The sequence below is a fragment of the Grus americana genome, chromosome 15 (assembly GCF_028858705.1).
Source record: "Grus americana isolate bGruAme1 chromosome 15, bGruAme1.mat, whole genome shotgun sequence".
Taxonomy (NCBI): domain Eukaryota; kingdom Metazoa; phylum Chordata; class Aves; order Gruiformes; family Gruidae; genus Grus; species Grus americana.
Window position 1 is genome coordinate 18,820,812 of NC_072866.1, and position 22,447 is coordinate 18,843,258.

The following is a 22,447-nucleotide window of genomic DNA, read 5'->3' on the forward strand; positions in this document are numbered from 1 at the left end:
TCAATTTGATAGTTGTTAGTTTTCAAAACTTGCATTTGGATACTAAACTCAGATAGGAGTCTCCATATTGATAGATCATACCCATATTGACAGACTACCTCCATGTTTTCATTGAAATACAATTTTGAAGACTCAAATTTGTGCTAGAAGCTATGTTTAAAGGAAAACTTTTTAAGATGTTTGTCAAGAGACAATCAAAAAATCAGTGGATTAATTAAACCTTTACCATACCTCGCACTGGTAAACCATTAGAGCAGCAAGTGCTGTCTTCAGATTATAATTAGCATTTATTATTTTATATTCCCTGCTTTAATGTTGGAGATCATACAAATGTTTACCAAAAGTATTACTGCTGTTAAAATGAGGTTATATTTATAGAAAAACATGATCGTGGGGATGAACATCATCTACTCGTTAATCTTATTTTTTTGCTTATTAATTTGAGAATTTTCCGAATACTACTTTTCCTGCTTTTGATAAAAGTGGAATGGTTATTGCAAAGACAAGACAATGTTGTTTGTCATGAAATTGGAGAAAAGATGGAAGGGAATATTTAAATCAATATATCTTTTCAGAGACCTTTGCAGAGCCTTCGCTACAAGCCACTCAGATGAAACTGAAGAGAGCTCGGTTGGCAGATGATCTGAATGAGAAGATTGCTCAGAGGCCTGGCCCGATGGAACTGGTAGAAAAAAATATTCTTCCTGTAGATTCCAGCGTTAAAGAAGCTATAATAGGCAAGTAGAAGTCCCACAGCTTCTATCAGATACGGCATTGTGGAAAATAATAATTTAACTCTTGAGGATAAAGGTCACTAGAAGAAAACATACTCAAAGTTTATCACTACTTATTCTTTCAGCTTCTGAGTCCTAAAGTCTGTCATCATTTCATTAAAATTATCCTGTTTTTCTTTCAAACTAAGTTAGACTTATATAGTTGGAGTATAATACTGTCTTTGAAAGGACTTGTCTCTTAATAAAAACTATTACAAAATAATCAAACATGTGGCCATTACTCAGTCTGTCATAGGTATCTGTGCACTCCACGTATGTTAACGTACCTTTTAATCTCTTGTTGAAACAACTTCTGCTGTGCACTTAGTTTTATCAATTGTTTGAATATGATTTAATGTGGCTGCCATATTAAAACCACAATATTTATGTACCATACGTTTAGACTGTGCTGAAAACCTACCATTTTCTAGCAATTAGCTAATTCTGCCACCAATGTCTAAATTTAATTTGTGTAACTAAAAAAATTGTTTTGCTTGTTTCTTTGTGAACATTCTAGCAGTTGGACAAGATAATTATCCTCAAGCTTTGGATGATTATTCATTTGATGAAGACAGCAGTGATGCTTTATCACCAGATCAGCCAGCCAGCCAAGAATCCCAGGGTTCAGCAGCTTCCCCTGGTGAGCTGAAAACAAGTGACTCACCATCACCAATAACACCAAATGCTGCTACGTCAACACAGGTACAGTTTTTAAATGTTGAAACAAAATCTTCACAGTATGTTTTTTGGTCTGGCACTATAGAAATGGGGCATAGTTTCACATGGATGAATACATTTGCTGTTGCAAAGGAGTGTCTGGGACTCCATTTTCTGTTTGGGAGTGTATAGACTAGAACTCTGGCTTAGCTGTTGTCAGTGCTGAACTTTCCATAGACTGCAGTAAAGCCATAAATTCACTAAAAATCATTATGGCCCATAGAAGATCTACAGCTTTCCCAGAAATTGTTTAAAAGGTCATCTCCATGGTTTCCTGCAGCTGTTACTGATTATTTAATGTCTGTCTTCATTCTGGTCTTGAATTTGTTTAGAATTAAAGTTAGCTGAAACAACAGTTGCCATCAGTTCCATTATCTCCAGAAAAGTCCATAAAAAAATAAGGTTTCCCACATGATTTAAATGTTCTCTCCTATAGTTTTAAAATACTGCCTAAGGAATTTACTATTTAAGAAATGAAAATAACCTTTATGTTGATTTTTCTATGAGGTTTTTAGTATTTTTCTCAAGTTACAAAGAAAGTAACGAGGTCTGCCTCTGCAAATGTTGTCTTTATAATAGAGCATTTAAATGGATGAGGATTTAAAGAACAGCGGATTTGAATGAAAACACTTGACTGTTTTCCCAAGAGTTGCAAAAATGAGTTTTGAAAGAGAACTCTTACAACAATTTTATTTTGTGATTTGAAATAGACAGTAACATCACACACCCTACCTTTAAACACATTATTAAGTGCTGATGTAAAATAATTTGCCAAAACAGTAATGAAACAAACATCATGTGCTACAAATGAAATTCTTTTGTCATATCAGCTACTGAAAACACAGGATTACATGCATAATCAGTTATCTGGATGCTTTCTAGAATATCTTGTATGGTGCTTGCTTCACGGCTCTTTATCTTCACCTTTGAGTTAATCAGTAAGTTTATTCATTACTGAGATATGTGTATTTATTTAAAGGTTACTATGTTTGGCTTAAATGGATTGTTTATGTTTTCTGTCATACCTCAGGTAGTAATTTTAAACTCACTAACTTCAGCCCAGTTGAAGAGAAGGCTTTGCTTTTAACTAGGTTTCTGCAACTTCAATGGAACTTTTTCTCTGGATAGAGACACATGGGTTTTCATCGCAGTATTATATATACATATGAAGTGACTTACAAATGGCATCGGTTTAATAATATTGCACTCAGCTTTGTGTACTTGCTATCAATAAACCATGCGTGTATAAGGAAACACAGAAATTTCAGTAATGCCATTTTTGTTAGCTGAAATGTTGTCTGTTAATTTGAGCAGTATGCTTTAAGCAGAAAGTGTGAATTTGATGGAAATTCAAAAGCTTTAGCACTTTAACTTGTTTCATTTCATGCAAGTCTGTACCTGGTAGAAGCAAGTTGTTTTAGCCTATATAACACAAACATTAAAATACTTTAATTTGAAAGAATTTAAGAGTGTATCAAAATTTGATGAATACCTGAATGGTACTACTATAAATTTGTAACGTTATTCAGGTTAATGTTGATCAACTGTAATCTATAACGAATATTTTTCAGGAGGACTTCCTAAGAGTATTCCTTCATTACTTTCTCCACTACACAAAGGAGAAAAAGATGCATAGCCTTGCAGTTCAAATTATTTTCATGCTTGTTGTTTTATTAAGCATTCTTTTGGAAAATGCATTTATTTATATATGTAAATTCTCAGAGGGCTCTATATAGGGAACTGTGCTGCAATTTATAAATTAAGACATGAACAAAAGATAAGACAGAACTGCAGAACTGAGTTCTTACTCTATAAAGTAATGTTAAATTAAACAGTTAAATATGAGATAAATATTGTTCGTGCTCCAAAAATGATGTCGTCTTAATGACCATGAATACTTGACAACTGAGTAGTTCAGGATCTGGAATTACTATAGTAGATAGAAAAAGTATTGCTAAGTTCATATTCAAAAACAATGCTGGACACAAAGTACGGCACATCCGTTTTATTTCATTGTTCCCTAACGTACTGATTAAGATGTGAATTGGGATTTATGTCAAGAGAATGTAATTTGTGTTGAGTAAATTGAACACAAACCACATGAAATTAGATTCCTAAGTACAGAGTTAGGTTCCTAATGGAGAATTAAATAAAAATTCTCAAAGCAATACATGCCAAAAGTTTTTCAAGTAGGAAGCGTAAGATAGGTATGCGATTGCAACAACAAAATAACAGAGCACTTGAACGTGATTGAAAAAGCACTTCAGATAGGACTTCAGTCCTTTGCTTATGGATTTCGTAACATATTACAGCCGCTTCTGTGCACAGATCTAAAATGCAGAGCTGCTCTTCTGCAGCATAAAACAGACGCTTACCTTGTTTTTCCTTCTGAAATGAAGAGTAACAGCACAGCATGTCTCCACAGGAGATGTATCTGGGAAATTGCTCCTTCATTCTTTTAATTTCCTCTGACAAATTTTACATTTTATTACAACATAAAATACAAAGAATGTTTTGAAAACAGTGGAGTGCAGCCAGAGTTCTTTTCAATGCTTCCTCCTCCACACGTTTCCAGGCCTCCAAGGATGTAAGACAACTTTCAGAACCTTCAGCTCTCGTTGACTGATGACCTAAAACTTGCTTTAACGTGATGTATATGCATCTGGTAAGAATTAGGCATTGTAACCACACCACTCTAAACAGATCCAATTGTGGTGTTCACAATTCTGAAGACATTAAACAGTTAGCTTCAGAACAGCTGAAGTATTTTGCTTGATGAGACAGAATATAATGACTTTTTAAAATATATTCACTGTAGCCTGTTGACCTGCTAGATGCTTATTTGCAGTTAGAAGAAAAGATCCAGAAATCACATTATCTGTAACTGGAAACAGAAGGTCTGTTCAAAGGATATAATCTTTACTTTATGAAGTAAAGTTGAGACCTGTTAATTTAGAGTTTTTTAATTAAAAAATTTATCAAGTAAATGCTATGTATGGTTCATTGCCTCATCTAACACTTCCAGGTAAAATTGGGAAGTCTGTAAAAAGCTTTGTATTTCATGTAGCTATTATTCCTTTGTAGTTTAGGATAGCAGCTAATGTAAGGAAAAAGTAATTTACTCTATGGCAAGAGGAGAATGTTTAACACTAGGTTTCAAGCAATATGAATTAAAGAGGTGGGGTTTTTTTGGGGTTGTGAGGTTTTTTTTGGGTTGGGGTGGGTTTTTTTGGAAAGTTACTAACTTTTCCATTTTAAAGAGTTTTGTTGTGCTGTCATTATGGAGTCATTTTCATAGCCTGTAAAGGGTTGCTAAATAGTATGTTTGAAGTCAGGTTATTTGTTTGGGTTCACGAAGGATCCAAATGATGAATGGTAAAAGATTATGTATGAATAAGCTGAAATATCAAACATTTAAAATGCTTTTTAGATGGGACTTCAGTAAAAGAAAGTTTAAGAACCAGTGAAAATCTTGAGATCATTAGAATTCTCCTGTGCTTTATGGTAATACTGTACCTGACACTTAGATTCAAAGACAAACTAAGTGCTTTTTTAAATTTTACCACTATAACTAGAATAAGCCTTTTAAACTTGATCGCAGCAGGAATGTAATGTTGGGATACAGCATCCAGAAGTCTTTTTTTAAAAGGGTAAGTCTCTCTGAGGTCTCCTGCCAATGCTTATGCACGTCCAGCAAATAACAGATACTGTGTAGATACCGGATGCTTTCCAGAGCAAACACTTTGAAAGCTGGATACAAAAATAGAGGCATTTATATCTTTAGCCTGCCACCATAAACTGACACAACTCCAAGACAGGCATGTGTGCAGTGTTTCAGCGAGTAGGCATGGCATACTAAATACTGCAGTTTAGTAAAGCAATATTTCCTCTGGATGACTGCACTACAGAAGGATCAAAACCACTATACAGATAGGTTACGGCAAGCTAGCTATAGCTGCCTGTGGACAGCTGACGGTTGGAGATGCAGCAAAAAGTATAAAAGAAATGCAGAGATGGAATATTATTATAATTTAATTATAAGAAAAGTCGGAGAGCTTAGTGCATACAGACTGGCAGCTTGATAACTGCCATCACAGAAATACAAAAGAACCAGGACATAAAGTTGCAAAATGTTTTTAGCAAACTAATTTTAGTCCTTTGTGGTACAATCTCATGGAAGAATAGTAGAGCGCAGGAAGAAATGAATTAGGGAGAAGTACCCATCTGACTTAATTAGAATGCAAGGGTTTAGAATGTATTCTGAAGAAAAAGGATATTTACTGATAAGGATATAAGGGAAATGGATGGGCTTTTATAAAAGGAATATTGTACTAGGCAATCTAATTGCTTTCTTAAACAATGGAAATACAACTGATCTCATCTGTCTGGATGGTATTAAGCAAAACTGGAGAAGATGGAGATTAGCAGAGATCAGACAGAAAGAAGTAAGTATTGGGTTGAAAAGAGATTGATAATAGTGCTCTGCAGGAGTTGATTTGGGGACATTCTGGTTTCACGTTACCATTAACAACCTTAACATAAGAATGGGTCGTGTAACAAAAATTGGAAGGCACAGAGTTGGATGGTTGTTATGCAGAAAGTACTGGTTGGTTTGACTTTCAGGAGAGAAATGGAATTCCAATAGAATGGAATAGTTCTGAAAAAGAAAAATACAGAACACCTCTCCTTCCAATGAAAAAGAAACGTGGAAACCTGGGGACTCTGCCTCAAGAGAAAATTGAGGAGGAAGGGAGTTGGGGTGCAGTGGCCAGCAGTGAAGTGACTGTGAGCTACTGTGTACTTCCTCTGTAAAACTGCATGTCAGAAGAAATGATTCCAGTAGAAGTGCTGATGTTACTGTAAGGATCCAGTGAGACCCCATATGGAATATCCTATACCTTTCCAGTTACTTATATCCAACAAAGACTCATGAAAACAAAAACAAGAAAGGATGATCAGGGAATGAAAAATCTTTTATGAGAGAACAATAAAAATTACTTTATGTAGCTAGAAAAACAAGGGCTGAGATCTGTTTATGTACAGAGTCTATATCCCATCGGAGGGATATTCACTACAGAAGGAAATTGTTTTTAAATCAGAAAACAATTTCAGCACAGAAAAAATTGATATGACAAAGTTAAGCTCAGTGAAGTTTGGTTATTATGCAGGAAGACTTCTGGGAATTTTCTGGTAGACGTAGTGGTGCCAGGAAGAGAATAATAATAATAAAGTCCTAAGCTTATATGGAATTTTTAAGTTTATAGAAGAAATTATACACATGATGTTTCTATCAGCAAGGGAGCAAACTCAGTAAAGTTGAGGCTACTAGATCGTACCTACACAGTAATATAATTGTGCTGACAGTCAAATACAGAAGAAGCGTACATCTTGGCACAGAGGTGCAGTTGCCATGAAAATACAATAGGAAGCTATCTCTTCAAAATAAATCTGCTCTGCTGCTGCGCGATCATCCTGAAACAAGAAATTCATTTTCCTATGTTGATGTTTGACCTTCATGAAAGAGAGGCTTTTCTGACAGCACTGATTTGGGTGGTAAGCTTCTCCTTGTGTACTCAAGATTCTGACTTCACAGACAGAAAATAGTGAAGGCCTCAATTCTGTACTTACAAAGCAGTGTAACTTCAGTAGGCTCTTCAGTATACAAGTACTGTGTCTTGGGTCGAATTTTAATGTTGCTTCAAGCAGAGTAATAACAAATGGTGGTATCTCTAACAATGCATTACATTCTTCCTTTAATTATTTTTAACTCTTATCTCCTCTTTTATTTATAATTAATACCTTTTAAAAACTATTTTTCTGTATGTAGTTGCATATAAAAGTTTAGAAATCAGTTATATTCTTAAAATCTCTAATTCTTTGGTTCTAGAAGCCTTCATATATGAAACCTGGTAATGCTAACAAGAAAAGAAATTTGACATTACCCTTTCCTGTAATTCTGACTGACTACCTTCTATAGAAGATGTCTTTTTTTATCCTTATGCCAGGAGCAAAAGTACAGCTGTCAGTTCTAGAAGAATTTTGCAATTATAAAGTTAAGAACTGGCATCAATTAGTTAATCTGATTCTGGGCTGCCAAACAGAGAAGATACACGTTAGGAGCAGTTTAACTTGACAGTTAGCAGCAGACAGCAGCATTGACTTGAATGGGTGAGGTTACTCCTGAAGGCCTTACAGCACTTTTTTATGATTTTCTAAGAAAGAAAGAAAGAAAATGTTTTCATTATATTTATTTGTTTTCATGTGTGTTAAAAGGAGAAAAGAATTCTGCAAATTAAAACAGTGTAAAGGTTATGAAAACAAAGCCCCTTCTGAGGGCTTTTTTTGTATGTTGTCATACATCCTTTTTGGTTATCATTCCTTCTGCCTGCAGAAAAAAACAATAAAAATTAAGAAAAAATGTTAATGTTGGAAAAATACTACAAAAAATGATGTTGAAATCAATTACTGTTTTGCTTTGGTGAAACTAGAAGTAAACCCTGTACTGGTAAAAACAGATTTTGGGATCCATTTACATGCAGTAGTTAAAATGCAAACTAAGAAGTCAGGGTAAGAAACCAGTTTATCTTATTTGCTGTATTTGAAGTGTGCCAAAATGTACACAAAAAAGTCCTGGTTTTGCCATTCGTCCTAAAAATATTTTGTGAATTTGACATGATAGTAAATTGTCTTAACCTTTTCACTTTTTTTTTTCCCCAGTTAATCAGATGGTGGATGTTTTTAATGTTTCTCTTTTTCCTTATATTTTTTTTAATACTAGTATCCACCTTTAACCTCTCCAGTTCCTGAATTTCTCAAAACTCCCTCTACAATCGAACAGCATGCTACACGTTCTACTGCTACAACCACCCTGACCACGAATACTGTATCTGCAGCAAAGCCTGGGCCAACATTAGTAAAGGTAGGTATCTGTCATAATGGCATCTGAGGACTATAGTGCCTATAACAACAACGTTCGTTAGTGTTCGGGAGAACATACTGGGTTGTTGACTGAAAGCTTTTGTATGCTAAGATCAACCATTAACGCTTGTAGGGACAGGCTCATTATTTCAAGAAGTCCTTACAGTACAAAAGTTTTCAAGCAGAATTATGCATTACATTTGCTATGGAAGGTTTTAAGAAGTAAGGACGGACAATAGATTTTTGCAATATTGAGTTTCTACTTTCTATTGGTGAAATTATTCTTATCTAGTTCTGTATGGAGAACAATTATTAAATTAGGAACAGAGGCAAATTATTATTAAAATAGGAACAGAGGCAACCACATTCATAGTCTACCTGTAACCAAACTGGTGAACAGCTTTGCTCCTTTTCCACAACTATTTTCTTAGCTTATTTATTGTAGAAGCAGAACACACTGTGTGAGAGAAGTTTACTGTATCTTTGTATTTGAATATCAGAAGAACATACTCAATTCTCTTTACTGCACTGACCTAGCCAGCAGCATGGAAAACTTTTTCAAATACAATTAGATAGGGAGCTGTGTTAGAAGATGTCTATAATATTTCATTTCAGCAATTTTGCCAAAGGTCTTAAGCTGCGTAATGATATGTATGTAGACTTCTATCTGTGTGAAATTAATTCTCAGTTAAATTTACAAGGATGACCTCCAATAGTTGATTTCTAGTATAAATTTGGCTATATGCAGTGAAATCACTGGACTTGTACCACCTTACTTAATGCAGAACCTTAATGACAAATTCAGATATCCCTCAAAACAGGCTATTTGTGTAATAAATGTGGAGGGATCAACACAGGATTTCTGCTTTGATACCTTCTGTATGACTAGGTAACTGCCTTCAACTTTTCACCCAAAATAATTGCAAAGAGCTTGTAAAGGAAGTGTTTCACCACGTATGCAGGTATTGCTAATGAGGATACTGCTGAAAGTTTCATAAGAGTAATCCTGTAATTTCTAAGACTGTCCATGCTTTTAATCTAGACCTGTAAGTACTTCTGACCTGCAAGTGTTTACAGACGGACTTTAAGATACTAGCTTTTACTTGCATGAAGTGCCAAGTGGCTTTGAACTTACCTGTTGAAGGGTGCCTCTTCACAGTGACAGGTCATCCCTGTCTTCATTTGTGCCATCTATTAAAAAAAACGTTCACAAACTTATTTGATGATCCCTTCTTGTGTACAGTGTAAACCAGCTGGAGTACATTTAACTTTTCAAGGATGGTAAGCGATCCTTTTGGGCAAGTTTGCAGGGATAATTGCATTCAGCAACTGTTTGCAGTAAATGCGCTTGCTCCTGTATGCTTTGTCTTTGTACCTTGCATAACCGCTTGTAAATGAGATGTCTGTTAGAGTTGTTTCAATCTTTTCCATCCATAAACAGCAAAGCCACCCAAAGAACCCAAACGATAAGCATCGGAGCAAGAAATGTAAAGAACCTAAGCCAAGGGTGAAAAAACTGAAGTATCATCAATATATTCCACCTGATCAGAAAGGTGAGAAAAATGAGCCACAGATGGACTCCAACTATGCTCGTCTGCTACAACAGCAGCAACTGTTTTTGCAGCTGCAGATCCTGAGCCAACAGCAACAACACTACAACTACCAGACAATTCTACCTGCACCACTGAAGTATGTGAAGCATTGTTTGTGTCCTTTAAAGAAAAGATACATACATCAGTTATAGACTTCATGCTTTAGAAGTAAATGTGTTTTGCAAATGTTAAGAGATGGTTGGAAGCCAAAAAAACTTAGATGGCAATGTGCATCACTGCGGGTATTATTTGCCTCATTTAACAAGGTGATGAGGTGGTTCTCTTGTTAAAATACTCCTGAAGTCTGACAAGCCTTTAAGTGGTCCTAGTTATTTCTGTGTGACATGGAAACAGAACCTCCTACCTGTCAGATGCGTTTTTTCTGACCAGATGCATATTTGAAACTCAAAAGCATATTTTTGCAGAAGCAAGGAAGTTTTGACACCATTTTCACTCAGATATGACATAGGTAGGCAGAAGAGAGGCTTACAGACGGTGGCTTTTACAAAGACAAGTACTATTGTGTTTTTATTGTCTTTTTACATCAGTTTCACAGACCACATTTTTGCAGTTTACAAATAAGAAGAAACAGTATTTTAAATTAGGTAAAATTTCTGTATTGCTTATAGCCTCATCTCTGATGCTTCTATGAGTTCCTCATCAGTGTTTAGCACTTTTAACAGAAGTACACTTTCTGATTTATAGGTAGAAGCAGTCAGAAAAATAAATCATCCAATAGTTGCCAGCACCCTGTAGCTGTATGAGAAACTATCTGCAGAGTTTCGTTCTCACCGTCTAAGACCAATCGTTTCCTCTAAGTGCTTACAGTGTAATGTGCCACAGTCGCACAACCCTACAGTCAAATGACTTTGAACTGGTTTGGGGTTTGGGGGGTTTTTTGGTGGGTTGTTTGGTTGGTTTGTTGTTGAGGGGTTTTGGGGTTGGGTTTGTTTTTTTTTTAAATGAGTTTTCACTGAGTTATTTTTCCTTACCAAGTAAGGCTAGAAAAGTTAAAGATACCATCTGTGGTTATAATTACCATGTATCCTAACATTTGGACTAGAGATGTTTCTGCCTGCTTACCCACGCTTCTGATGTTCCGTTTACTGACATTTCAGAAACATTTCTTCATAAATCAGTTGAACGAAATAAAAGAGCTGACTTACGGTACCTAGTGTAAATTATGGCATTTTTAAATTTTTTACAATTATTTTGAGATCCTTGTATGAGATTCTTCTTAGGAGTACAGCTGATAAAAAATGCATCATCTTCAGATCCATTAGACATGCATGTAGGTTTGATACATAGAGTTCAATATTGTGAGGGGTTTTTTTACTGATGTCAGACAAAAAAGTGACTAGTTGCCCTAGCTGATGATTAATTTGTATAAACTGATTCTGCAGTCCATAGTATCCTTCAGGGACGCCATGACAATAATAAAAACTATGAAGCATAAATTAGTACACTTAAGAGAAAATAAAATAACAACATACTACTCTGTTGTTTTCTTATCTGTGCTGTTTTACTAAAAATACTTAATGGTCATGTCTTATGTTAAATATGTATTTGTAAAAAAAGATTTATTCATTAACTTGATAGACACTAGATTCAGAATCACAGCTTCTTGATTGAAAACATAATATTTAGTATTGACATTATTGTCCCCCTTTTTCTTATCACTTGAAGGCCACTGAATGACAAACAGAGTAACAATGGGAATACGCAACTGAATACTTTGAACAACAGCACACCAACATCAGCTGCCAGCTCACCAAGACAGAATAGTAATATTCCTAGCCGGAAACCAGGACCTCTACCTTCAAGCTTGGATGACTTGAAGGTAAAAAAATAAAAGGGATTTGTCCATTCCTGTGCATCACTGTAGGTTATAACTTGCAAACTGTAACAGTCAAGAATAAGCCTGGATATTATTTACCAATGAAAACTGTTCTTTTAACTGTTTAGAATAAGGTTGTCAAAGTTTTCATACACAAGTCTTCTAGACTTAAATCTTTGGTTTGTTTTAGCTGCCTCACATGCATATGTTCTAGAAATGACATTTCTTTCCCAAAGAATTAGAAGAGGAAGAATAATTTCAGACAGATTGCGTAGGTACATAATTTGATACCTTGTGTAAACTGTGAAGTGCACTCATGTGAAGTTCTGGCCTAGGTAGATTTAAACACTGGAACAGTAATTTCCTCATCACAATTTTAGTATATCAATGAAGAGGTTTAGTTAAGCAGTATAAATTAAAAGATGCCCTAATGATAACATATTCAGAGAGGTCACTGCTCTAAAGCCAGAGATCTTCTTACCTGAGTTCAACACATCATCTGAAAATGAATACTAAATTCCGTAAGGGCTTATTGAAGTTATAAATAACTCTGTAAATTCTGTTTAATCTGCAGTATGAAGGCACTGCATGGGATATTCTTCCTTCAGAAAAGATTAACAGGAATTAATACTGAGGGACCTATGAAAATGAATCTGAAGAAGCTTGGCGGGGGGTGTTATCCTTTCAATAGCAATTAACACGAATGTGCCAAACCTGAGCAGAGGAGTAGGGACATCTAGTGGGCAGTGTATTCATTTCTCCCTTCCTTCACCAAGGTGGTGGGTTTCTAAGGGATGGTAGTGAGTATTTTTAGACCTGAAGGGATAAAAAGGTTTTGCAAGATCAGATTCCCAAGACAGTAATGTATGATTGTCAGTTAAAGCCAATCTTTTAATATGAAACAAGTCTATAAAATGTAATTCAAACAACAGTGTTTGAAACAAGCTTTTCAAACTTTAAGTTATTAACTTTTGAAGATATTTAAGTTAATATCTGAATTTGTGCTTTGCAGTGATTAAAGCTGTTCATTTATCCATTTCTGCATAATTTATTGGTATTTCTGCTAATGTGGTAACAGTTACATAAGCCATACTTGCAGACCTGCTGCTTCTGTAATTCTGATTGGGAATTCAGAAATGCATTGTTGAAAACAGGAAAAATCGGAGCGCACTCTCAAGCAAGTGTAGAGGCTACCAGATTGGGGGAAATAGCTGATAATCGTTGTTAGGGAGACAGTTATTTAACATAAAAATGCTGTGGTTCAGAGATGATGTTGTCACAGAACCATACAAACTAGGCCAGTCCAGTTAACAAACAATCAAACAAAAGTATTTATTTTACAAGATGGAAGGGGAAAAACTAGTTTTGTTCTAACTGAAACCACTCTGGCTCCAACAAACGTTAACAATCCACAGGTTCAGGATGATGGCCAGGATATTAATACTACACCGCTGACTTAAGAGATCCTAAGGTTTATGGTTGATGACCCAAAATGCACAAAATCACTCACCTGTGTAAGACGAGGTCTCTCAATCTGTACAGAAGATGAGCCGTAGGTGGCATCCCAACCCACAGGGAGCGCCTCCGACCGCAGACCCACTGTCCTGAGGGAGACCAACTCAAGATGGGCCTCTCCTGGGACTCCATTTATACCCAATTCGGATCTGACCTGTGGTCATATATATGGTCGCATAGGTCCCTATGGGCCAAAGACTTCAGCTTTGTCTCCTGTCAACTGAAACTGCGTAATTCAAACTGTGGCGTTGTCAGGGCGGGTGCACCTGCCACAGTTATACAAATGGATTGCTGTGATTTTTCAGAATTTCCAAATCATGAAGACCTGTAACTTAAAATTCTAGACTGGCAAAGTACTGAAATATTACTGAGGTCACTACCTTTTATTCTTTTAGAGTTGATTCTGGCATACATATAGCCCAAACACTCTACAATTAGATGCAGTGTATGTATATCATAAACAAAAGCCATTCATTGTTTTTGGTATTTTGAAGCACAGAATTAATTTACACTTAACACATTTGCACTTCACTTTGTCTGTAAGCTTATTAGAAAATTGAGAACATTTTTCTATCAAAAATTAGATAAATTTTGACTGCTTGTAATTTCTATGTTTGTAAAAGAAACCCAGATGGCATATAGCTGTAACTGTTCAGTTGCTAATTAGAGAGCGCGCCTTTTGCGTTTGGTGGGTCTATTGAATCATCCAACTGACCTGATAAAATTTCTCAGAAATAGATCTGTCTTGATGGTGTAACAGAGGGTTTCAGCCTGCTAGTGATGGCTGCACCACTGCCATTGTCTGCGGGTTTGCTTCAGAAGTTTTTTAGCCCAGAATTGGAGCTGTATGTTCATTTTCCCATTTTGAATATTTATGAAAAATCAGCATAACTTTGCTACTATTTATTGTACAACAACTGAACATGAGTGAGGTTTCGGCCACTTAAAACAGTGAAAGTAAGTAGCAGGTCATGGAAATGTGCTCACGGATCATGCATGCTGTCAGAACCCAGAGGTGTAATAACTACTGGATGTGCTGGAAAAGAATATTTCTTACTAAGATGTAATAAGGTATATAGTCTCAACATATTTTTTTTTTTTGCTATCATGCTTTATTTCAGGTAGCGGAGCTTAAAATGGAGTTGAAATTGAGGGGATTACCAGTGTCTGGAACAAAAACAGATCTTATTGAGCGTCTGAAACCCTATCAAGATCTTAATAACAATGGGGTTGCTACTAGTAGCTCTGTTACAGTAACCACTTCTACTGGGGCCACAGGTAACACTGGGGAAGTGACTGTGGCATTTCCTGTTGCAGCACTAAATAAACCAGTGGCTAATACGATATCCAGCTTTCCTCCAGAAAAGACATCTACCGGATCTGGCTGCAAAGTAGTAAATACTGAAAACATTAGCTCTCCTTTGCCTATATCTCCCTCTCCTTCAGAACAATCTAGTCTAAGCACAGATGATACTAGTATGGCAGATACTTTCACAGAGATGATGACCATGATGTCACCATCCCAGTTCTTAAGTACTTCACCACTAAGAGCAAATATGAGTGATGATAATCAGAATCGCAGTAGTGGAAGCATCTCAACCATGGAGTTCGATGTTGCAGAAAAGGACCGCAAGCTTCAAGAAAAAGAAAAGCAGATTGAAGAACTCAAAAGGAAACTGGAACAAGAGCAAAAACTTGTGGAAGTACTGAAAATGCAACTTGAGGTTGAAAAACGGGGACAACAGCAACAGTCTCAGGCTTCTGGTAACTCAGCTGCTTTGGAACAGAAGCAATTCAATGCTGCTGTCAAAGATGAAAATGCTCTTACTGACTGCTCTAGTACAAGTCAGTCTGTACCTGTAGCTAGTCATACTTTAGGACAATCGGTATATACTAGTGGCCAGAATCCAGTTGCCAAAAAGGCGGTTGTTATCAAGCAGGAGATACCTGTGGCCAAAGCCGAACCTCAGAATGCCATTTCTCAATTCTATGTTAATGCACAGAGGCAGCCACAAACTGCAGTTGTTGCCCAACCTCAAGCTTTATTAACTACCCAAGGAACTGCACAGCTGCTCCTTCCACTGTCTATCCAGGGACCGAATTCTACCACTGCAGTGCAGCTACCAGTTGGAAATATAAAGTTGCAGGTAAGGGTGGGGTTTTTTCATCATGTAAACTGCATGGCACTATTTGCATGATGTAGTATAAATAGGCAAATGTGCTGCTTCTAAGATTAACTTAAAAATCAGGCTTAGCCTGTTTCTGCTTTAGGAAAAAGAGTAGAAAAACTTAAGAGCCAGTCTCTTTATAACTTCTTCTAGTGCTTGCTTGCTTTGTGACTTTTGTTCCCAGATGCTCAGTTTAACCTGTTGGTCTAAGGCAGAATTAAGTATATGCTTCCCAGTGGCATTATTGGGACATAGCTAGATGATAGCCCTTGCCACCCACATGGTTATTGTGTCAGCAAAGTATTCTTTCGGCTCCACTGCGTGCTTGGCTGTTGTGGCATGTTGTGGGCCTAGGGTTTGGTGCTAGCATGTGCACCATCACATTTAGTAATACTTACGAGGGCTGTAAAATTCTGATGGGCGTGGGCACCACAGTCCACAGTGCAAGAACTATTCCTGGTAGCTACACACCGAGACAGATCTTTGTCTAAATTGTTCTAAAATCCTGCTAGAATTCTGTAACAACCTTAAGCAGCTTGTTCTTGTATTTCACTTCACTGATATTACAGAAAGTTTTCCTAACTACCAGCTAAAATTTCAGTGGCCATTGAAAACTACTATGATCTTCTTAAAAACAAGCTTTTTGTTGCATCATCAGTTGTCTTTTTGGTTACTCAAACCCAGTTCTTATAGTCCTTTCTTACTGGTTATGCTCTATCTCTTTATTATTTTCATTGCTCTCCACTGGACCCTCTCCAGTTTGTCTTTATCTTTCTTAAACTCTATTGGCAAAATAAACACCTCCTTTTAGCTGGGAACTTACCACTACCAACTAGTAAAAATTTTGTCTCATATACACAGTTCACAGTCATCCTTCCCAGAATACCTGCTATTGCTATTCTGCATAATCTATGCAACAGATTTTTACATGATGTAACTTACTGTGAGATATGAATAATGAAAGTATTTTATCTTCATCCTTTAGGCTCAGTCACAAGCTGGAATACAGACCCCATCACAAATACCTGCTCCTATTTCTTCCTCTGGCCTGGTCCAGACAGCACCTCAGATGCATACTCCACAATCAAAACAAAATGCCATCACGCAGCATGCACTTGTTGGTCAGACCCAACAAATCAGAAAGGTTTGTGGATAGCAATAAGCATTATGATAAATAGTTTTGTAATCTAATTCTAGGCAGTGCTTTTAGAATCTTTTTTATGTGTCATCTGCATCATATATAAATGATCAAGTCACCTAACATCTCTGTACCAGGTTTTGCTGTGTGATACAATGGGCTTGTACTTCTCTTGCCAAAATTTTAGTCTGTGCAGGACTTTACTTTTCAGTTGCAAATAAATACATAAGGCTAAAGATTTTTTTTTTTTTATTTTAATGGTACTCTTATGGCACCACTCTTACTTAGTTCTTCCTCATGCTTTGGCACAAGTGATGTACCAGGTATCCCAGTCAGTTTCTCTTATTTGCCACTGGCTCAAAATGGAAGATAGTTGTAGGCAGTTCTTAAGAGAAAGCTTTTACCTATGGCTTCAGAGATTTATTCATTTATAGGAGTTGCTTTTAGTTTTCCTACTTTCTTTGTTGATTTCTTCCTTACTTACAAAGAAAGCTATGGCCTTAGATACTAAGGATGGCAACTCCAGTGAGTCAAAACCCCACCATACCTACGATACATCGCTTCCTGAGGAATGCAGGGAATGATTCAGAGAGAGATCCTTCTCTTCCTCTCTACCCAAAACAATCAGCTCTGAAATCTCCCATTCCAAAACAGATGTTCATCAGCACTTGGATGTACAGCTGTGAGTGCCAATCCAGTTGTGTTCATATGGTAACTGATACCAACCCACCAGCACCAATCACAAAAGAAAAGGCTTTCTTCTCCCTTGAGCCTTTTCCAAGCTGACCCCTATTACTGGGAACTCGGAGATTGGTTTTGGACCTTTATTGCTTCCTTATCACTGCTATCAACTCTTAAGACTCCCATCACTTAGGAGAACAATGTGTTTTCAGCCTGTCCCAAGGAAAGGATAATTCAGAAACAAGTGAAATTTCAGGATGAAGAGGGTAATTTTTTACAGTATGTTATGTAACTGCTACAAAATATCTCAGCCTTCAAAGTTTATATTTCAGTTTACAAAAATGCATCATAAAACCCATGTTCTGATGTGACTTGGGGCTTCTACCTGTGTGCAGCGTTCTCTAATCTGCTTCTGCTAAGGGTCTTGTTTCAGATAAGAATTTATCTTAGAAGATGTATGATTATGCCCTGCCATTCTCCCGATAGCTGGCTAATAAAGGGGAACACAACTAAATGAGCATCATCACTCTTCAGACTGCTTGTTCAATCTGTTTCATTTCATGGACATTGAGGTTATCCTACATAAGTCAAAATTTACGTATAGCCAAAAAAGCAGATTTTACCCAGGTTCTCTGGGATTTGGTGAGGGGTTCATCTTATCTTGTTAATTCGACAGGTCCCAAATAGAAATTTTCCAGTCATCCTGAGGCATGTACTTGTGCCAGAGACTAGCAGTTTTCTTCCTTTGCTGTCTAGAAGTTCCTTGAAATGATTGCAGGAGACAACAAAGAATCGTACCCTCTGGTCTTTCCCCCTATTCACATCATGGAGACCACATAGTTGCCAGCAGACTTCAGTCTGCATCTGGCTATCCTGGAACTGAACAGCCTAGCCATCCTAGCTGTTTTTCTCACACATTTACTGCCATCTTTTACACAGGAAACTAGACAGCATAATTGCGCTGGTTTTTTACATCAGAATGTAAAATACTCATGTGATACAGCAGATCAGGACAGTCTTCATGCATTCAGCATTAGATCTACCTGTCTGCTGTTTGCCTTTCATGAGGCTTGGATTAGCAGGCGGATTGAGCTAATGAACTGTGAGTAATTAACACTTTTTAGTGAAGTTGGTCTTCCTAATAGCGTTCACCTCCATAAATAGTTGTTTTCCATAATCGGTTTCCCTTGAATCCATCTGGATTTTCTCAGGTAGCTCAGATTTTCATGCAAACCAGCTGATTATTCCATTTATTTTCTCCTACATGCTTGAGGTGTCTCTTGACAGTCTAGCTACCAGATGACCCTTGTTCTTAAATTCATTCAGTAATAAGGAGACACCTCCACAGTTGTTCACGTGAGTGGTAGACAGCTGGAAAGTACAACAGTTTTCACACAGATGACCCAGGTTGCTAAAAAAAAAATGCATTAAGCCCTCTCACAGCAGTCTTAATTTGGTATTCAGACCGTACTCCACAAAGCTTATCCTAGCTTCATCTCTGTCCCCGATCTAAGATTCATCACACCTTTCTCATAAAGGTATCGGGGAGAGATACTGAATTTAAAAGAACAATCTTACGCACTCATACATTCATAGCTCCTCTTCCTCTCCCTTTAATTTAAAAATATGAGAAGTAGGATAAGTGTATGGACTATCAGTTGAAGAAATAAAGTTTGTATACCAGTAACCAAATTTACAGTTGATATCCAAGTTCATCAGTTACATCTTTTGCCTCTCCCTTACTACTCATAGGTATCTGTAGTTAAAAGAAATTAGAATTATATGGCACAAACAAAACCATTCTGTCTTAAAACAGGCAGCATAGGACAAGTGTGGGTACATATATTAGTTTGTATCATGCCAGAAATAAGTTAACTTTATTGACTGTCCACTAGGTGGGGAAATCATGCATACTGTATTAAACTGTTCCATACTTTTCTGAATGTATTTTGGAAAAATGATATTACACTTTCTCTGGCTTCCTGGAAAATCACAGGAAAATAGTTATCAGTGGTGAATGAAAGCATGTCTTACCACAGTTTCTTTCAAAGAGTAATTGTTCTAGATTTACAAATTAGTCCACTGGAGGGAAAAAAATCAATAACATTCCCTTAATAGGAAATGTAAGCAAACAAGTATTTAAAAAAAAAAAACTTCAACTTTATTAATGTCATTTACCTAATGTTATTAATTAAAAAAAAACCCAAACAAACTACAAACCCCCAAAAACCCCACAAGCTAAGACTGATATATTAATCCTTTACAGGTTTTTCCACCTACCACATCAAATACGGTATTTTCCTATCAGACTGCACCGGTTACAACACCTTCACAATCTTTTATTAATAAAATACCAAACTCTAACATTCACACTGGTGGTAATCAGGTTCCCTCTGTGCAGAATGGACCTGCTACTCCTAATAAGGTAAGATTAGCCCAACAATGTTCCATAAACTTCAGTTTTATATTATTATTCTTAAATAACATGTGACTCTCTACATACTGCAGTTCACTCAAGGAGGAAGAATGTTTTGTAGATTTTAATAATGCATAAGTGTGTGTGTGCGAGAGAGAGAAAAAAAGAAACTATTATTTTATCCCTCTGATTTCCTATGCTATTGTTATTTGTAAATATGTAGATTGGTACGACAGAATAGGATTATCTGTAGAACTTGATACATATTGAATTCACTAGAACATACTGGTTAGTCATTATTTTGTTGTTTCACGCAGCCTGGCTCTCCATCTCAAGCCCAGCCTTATATTGTTCAACAGTCCCTCTTCAACAACACAGCATCCAAGACAAAAGATCCTCCTCGTTATGAAGAGGCCATAAAACAGACCCGCAATATTCAGACATCGCACCGTGAGGTAGTTATTTTCTCCTGTTTAGTCTATTAAACACATTTTTTTCTTCAGGGTTATCAAAGCCATTGCTTTAGTTCTTGTTTGCTGTCAAGATTTTCTAACGTATCCTGTTAATATTTTCATAACTCTGTTTAAATACAGGACTCCTGTTTCATGATTCTTTTTATTAAAGCAATGGACATGTAAATAAGTCTTACACTATCCAGTTGATGATGTATATAATTGGGATAATGCTGCTCTTGCTACTTAACAATAACTAGGCTTCAAATGACTTGTTTCAAGGATGTATGATACCGAAACTTCAGACTTAAAAGAGAGACAATATATTCGTATTTTCCAAAGTGAGTAAACTTGAGGAGAATGTGTGCGTGTTTATACACACACAGGCAAACATATATATACCTGAGCATAGATGCTTGCTTCAGAAGAGTCTATGTTTAGTGAGCTTGATGAATAATCCTACGGAGTGCTTTGTCAGTTTACTGCAGTACCCTTTATGTTGGAGGAAAGTTGCAAACAAAACTAATGAGCATCCCTAACCTCAAGCGTTTCAGAACTGTCCCAAGAGATAAAACCTTGTAGCAACTTAGCACTGGTTGCTGGGTTTGTGGTGGCAGACACTCAGGCACAAGCATGGGTATCTAATGCCATTTGGTATGTTCTTGGCATGTGTGAGACATCCTTACAGTGAAGGCACACAGGTCGTCTTAAACAATTCTGTCACTACTAGTTACTGAAGTGCCTCTTTTCAGGAGCTAGATCTCCAAATGACAAATTACTTCCCATCTCCAGAGTATAACCAGTGTTTTAAAACACTGTTTTAGTTTTGGGACCATCATAAAAGTCTCCACTTTTCCTAGACCATTTTTGAAAGAATGGGTTTGTGGGTTTTTTGTTACCTTTTGCCTAAGGTTCAGATATTCGAGAGATGGTTGTTTAAAACAAACAGATAAACTGTTGATGAAAGCTTCCTCCCCTTTAAAAAAAGAAAAGAACGTGAATCTACAAATTGGAAAAAAAAAAAAGTACCTAACAAAATGCATCTTACATGATGGCTGTTCACAGGATATCTCTGAGAGAAAGCAGGTCAGGGTGCACCCCCAAAGTCCTGTGGTTATTCCAGATACTTACCCTGCTACAAAACAGGGTTTGTAATTCTCCTTCTTATCCTTAGTTTTCTGCACCTCTCTTCTAGGTTGCCTTCATGAAATCTTCGTCTTGCTTTTCACATTTTTTTCCCTATTCCTTTGTACTGAAACTGACCACAGGGATTACAAGTCTCTCTCCAAACTATTTCTCTGTTTTCTAGATAGATGGTTTCATGTGAAGAATTTTAGTCTTGATCATAGGTTAGTACTTATGTGGTATTGAGAGAAGCTAGGATAAATCAGCTTAGGAAAAAATACTGCATAAAAAAGAATAATCCTTTTCTCATGCACTACAGCTTTCCAGTGCGCACAGTCAGCAGATGGATGATCTTTTTGACATTCTCATCAAGAGTGGAGGTAAGCTAATTGACATCTGTGTGATGTAGTGATTTAAAACCTGATAATAAAAACTCAGTGCTATAATCAAAGGAAAGAAGTCTTCCAGGCAGAGGAGGTAGAAGCTATCCAGCATGGATGAAACTAGTATTTCTGAAAGTTTGCAGTAATTATCTATTAAAGAAAAAATTCACCAAAATACATACAGTCAACCTGCTTTGGAACTTCTCTGCTTGTAAATCAGCCCAGGCAGACCTTTGCAATAATCCACACAGCATTCAAATGATTAAAATAACACCTTAGGTTAGCACAGATGTATCTTATCAAAATTGGAAAAATTGAGCAAGTCCATATAATGCATATTGAAATTACACCAAAAAAAAAGTAAGAATTAAAGCATGTTGATAGTAAAATTTTATTAAATATATTATGAACTCTGAACATCAAAGTTGCATTAGTGGAAAAAGTATGTATGAACTACATAGAGACATTAATGAATAACAACTTCCCATGTTAGTTAAAATGAAGGAGCTATCAGAAGGGAACTGAAATAACTAAAGTAATATACAAAGTAGCTTTGCAGTAAAAGGAGGAGGCTTTCGGGCATAAGCAGGCTTTGTAGACTAAGCTGTTACAATACTGGGAAATGTTCTGGTGTCAAGCAATTCAATTAGATTAGTGTTTTGTACTACTCTCATATAAGGATCTTGACAGCAGTGAATGCCAGGATATAAGTGACAGATTGTAGACTATTAG

General features: G+C 36.6%; 1 protein-coding gene and 1 long non-coding RNA gene across 15 annotated transcripts in view; one reads left to right on the forward strand and one right to left on the reverse strand.

Annotated features, from left to right (window-relative positions):
• MRTFB (myocardin related transcription factor B) overlaps positions 1–22,447 on the forward strand; it is an 80,056-nt gene that overhangs the window by 54,282 nt on the left and 3,327 nt on the right. For 7 of the 14 annotated variants that reach the window (XM_054842519.1, XM_054842518.1, XM_054842516.1 and 4 more), the window contains 10 exons: positions 576–737; positions 1,291–1,475; positions 8,269–8,409; positions 9,850–10,097; positions 11,687–11,840; positions 14,474–15,499; positions 16,506–16,664; positions 19,606–19,764; positions 20,073–20,210; positions 21,652–21,712. In XM_054842519.1, coding sequence (XP_054698494.1) covers positions 576–737; positions 1,291–1,475; positions 8,269–8,409; positions 9,850–10,097; positions 11,687–11,840; positions 14,474–15,499; positions 16,506–16,664; positions 19,606–19,764; positions 20,073–20,210; positions 21,652–21,712 — 2,433 coding nt within the window. The remainder of the gene's footprint in view (positions 1–575; positions 738–1,290; positions 1,476–8,268; positions 8,410–9,849; positions 10,098–11,686; positions 11,841–14,473; positions 15,500–16,505; positions 16,665–19,605; positions 19,765–20,072; positions 20,211–21,651; positions 21,713–22,447) is intronic. The other 7 variants (XM_054842522.1, XM_054842524.1, XM_054842527.1 and 4 more) reach the window with 4 other exon arrangements.
• LOC129213098 (uncharacterized) overlaps positions 5,948–22,447 on the reverse strand; it is a 28,848-nt gene continuing 12,348 nt past the window's right edge. The window contains exons 4-5 of the long non-coding RNA XR_008579357.1: positions 9,544–9,599; positions 5,948–7,875 (exon numbers count right to left, since the gene is read on the reverse strand). This is a non-coding gene — a long non-coding RNA (uncharacterized LOC129213098). The remainder of the gene's footprint in view (positions 7,876–9,543; positions 9,600–22,447) is intronic.